Source organism: Daldinia childiae (genome assembly GCF_008694065.1).
Source record: "Daldinia childiae strain JS-1345 chromosome Unknown Scaffold13, whole genome shotgun sequence".
Taxonomy (NCBI): Eukaryota; Fungi; Ascomycota; class Sordariomycetes; order Xylariales; family Hypoxylaceae; genus Daldinia; species Daldinia childiae.
In genome coordinates, this window is record NW_022984654.1 from 335,479 (window position 1) to 337,780 (window position 2,302).

Here is a 2,302-nt window from a genome sequence, read left to right on the forward strand (position 1 = left end):
GAAGGCCTTTTGCTGGCGATAGTGTTGTAGTCCCAAGTGATAATATAGAGTTGTCGAGATGAGATTGAAGGACTATACGAAGTGGTTGTAGATGTCAGGATTCTAGATGAAACGTCTAGAACAAAGAACAAAGAATAGGTTTAGTATGTATAGACCTAGAACCTCATCGGTAGTTAGAGTTCCTTGCGGAACAACGAAGTTGTTTCCAGGCTGTTTGGTTCCACCTCGTGACAGTAGACGTTGTGGTCGTGTTACTGACGAGGGAGTTGATAGCTGTCGTCTCAGTCATCTGGTGTTTCACAGCACCATTCCGTTTTCTCTGATGTATTAGGATCTTTCGGCGTTTGTGAAGTAGAATCGGTGTGCTTCAGATTCTGTTAGATTGATTAGTTGTCCTCGTTGTCCGGTGGGATATGTCTGGGATATCTTGTATACCCCATATTTATAAGAATGACTCCGGCATTTCAAGGTCGACCAGCCATGGTGCATGCATGGGATATTCTTCCGTGGCTCCTTGGATTGCCGCATTCACAAAGAGTGTTTGTGAGCCGGCCTTGAGCGGGTTCTCGTCGTCAGTACAGTGGCTAGTTTTGATATATCCTTCGTGGCTAAGAACCGCCCTTTTCTTCGATTTTTCCTCCATTATTTCAGGCGTGTCGAATTTAGAGTTAATTATATTTGACAGTTTCCCGATTACTGTCGATCTTTCATTGTCGATATCGGTGAAATGTGATGGTACTTGGCTAATGTTTTCTCTCCAGGTGACTAGTTTTGCTCCCCATCCTTCGTGGATGTGGCCAAAGCAGTGTAGCTTTGGGCGGGCTTGAGCAATAGATCCGAAAAGTTGGGGACACCCTGCCCTGCGTCGTGAGTCGGTAATATCCATTATCCCGTGGGGTGGGCCGTGAGTTATTGCTATATCAACCCCTTTCTCGATAGCAAAGTTGTGTCCTTCTTGAGGACTGTATTGGAAACCCCAGTCACTTAGTGACGGTGTATAGGGGCTAGCGTAGACTGTTAACTTTGCTCCATTTCCCAGCTCGAAGCGGTGTGTGCCTTCTTCCAAGAAGATCACTCCGTCGCTTTTTGAGTCCTCGAAAAGCTGATGTATCTCACCGAAGCCGCCATAAAACCTTTCTACTTCCTCAGGCTGTAAGTCTGGGTTCGAGGCGACTTTGTTCTTAAATAGGGGTATGTCGGCAGTGAAGTCGTGATTTCCTGCAATGACTAACTTGAGTGGCGCATCGATGTTCCGAAGAAGTTGAAGAGTTGTTTTGAATTCGTCGATTTTTGATTCTTCGGTAAGGTCGCCGCAGTGGATAGCCACATCGGCGCTGATGTGTTGTATGTTGGATACCTTCTCTCCGTGTGTGTCGGAAAGTATTAGGAAGCGAGTTTTGATAGCCATGATGATATGATGTTAAAATAGTAACTAGGTATTTACCGTATTTTCGAATTGAATAGGTAAAATTTTAGTGATTAATTATGGTAGTAAATTAATTAGTTGAAGTTGACGTGATGAATAGTCGATGTAGTGTATTGTGCTACTGGTTGTAGGGGGTTGTGCTAAATAGATAGATGGACACTTAGAAGGTACCTAGATAGTCGTTATTTGTAGTAGGTAGAAAAGCGATATTGATGGCCGATATATTGATAGCTGATCCGTGTGAGTAATGATTTATGGAAGTTTTACACAATAGGGGATCGAGAGGGGATTAATAGGGGATGTGTCTTCGGTATTTTTTGAGCTACGCGTTACGTTGGCTTTGGTAATGTGTAAATCATAAATACGAGAACCCTGTTAGTCTCTTGGATCTCTTTACCAAAACTTTGTCTCTACTACATGTACCTTTATGAAAGTTACCTGTCTATGTTAGGTTTACAGCTTGGTTGTGTTGCTATAGAGTTTCTATTTGGAATAGTTACGCTTTTGAATATTATATATTATCTTTTCGACCGTTCAGCACAGATATAGTAAGCACTTCCAAGTGAAACCTAAAATCCTAAATGTTAGGTAGGTAGCTTTATCAAAATCATATTCTGGTTAGGTGTTGATCTAGTTATAAGGTCCGTTGCATAGAATTGATTGTCTTAAGGGATATATTATACTTTAAATATATGCACACAGATATATCTAGTTAATAGATATATACTGGTTTTGCTCAAGCCTTCTAAAAGTCCTTTATGTTATAGACGTGCATTGGGTAATTGAGTATAAAAGGGGTACACTTACTAGATGTAAACCTTATGAATTCATATCATAGGCCGTATGTAACTATGTACTTAGTATAAGGTAGGTTAG

General features: G+C 41.4%; 1 protein-coding gene across 1 annotated transcript; it reads right to left on the reverse strand.

Moving 5' to 3' along the window:
• Positions 1 to 442: 442 nt before the first annotated feature.
• Positions 443 to 1,408, reverse strand: GL218_08535 (Metallophosphoesterase MPPED2; the record flags this gene model as incomplete). The annotated part of the gene is made up of 1 exon (XM_033585339.1): positions 443 to 1,408. One exon carries the CDS (start codon positions 1,406 to 1,408, stop codon positions 443 to 445), a length of 966 nt encoding a protein of 321 aa, XP_033440506.1.
• Positions 1,409 to 2,302: the final 894 nt, after the last annotated feature.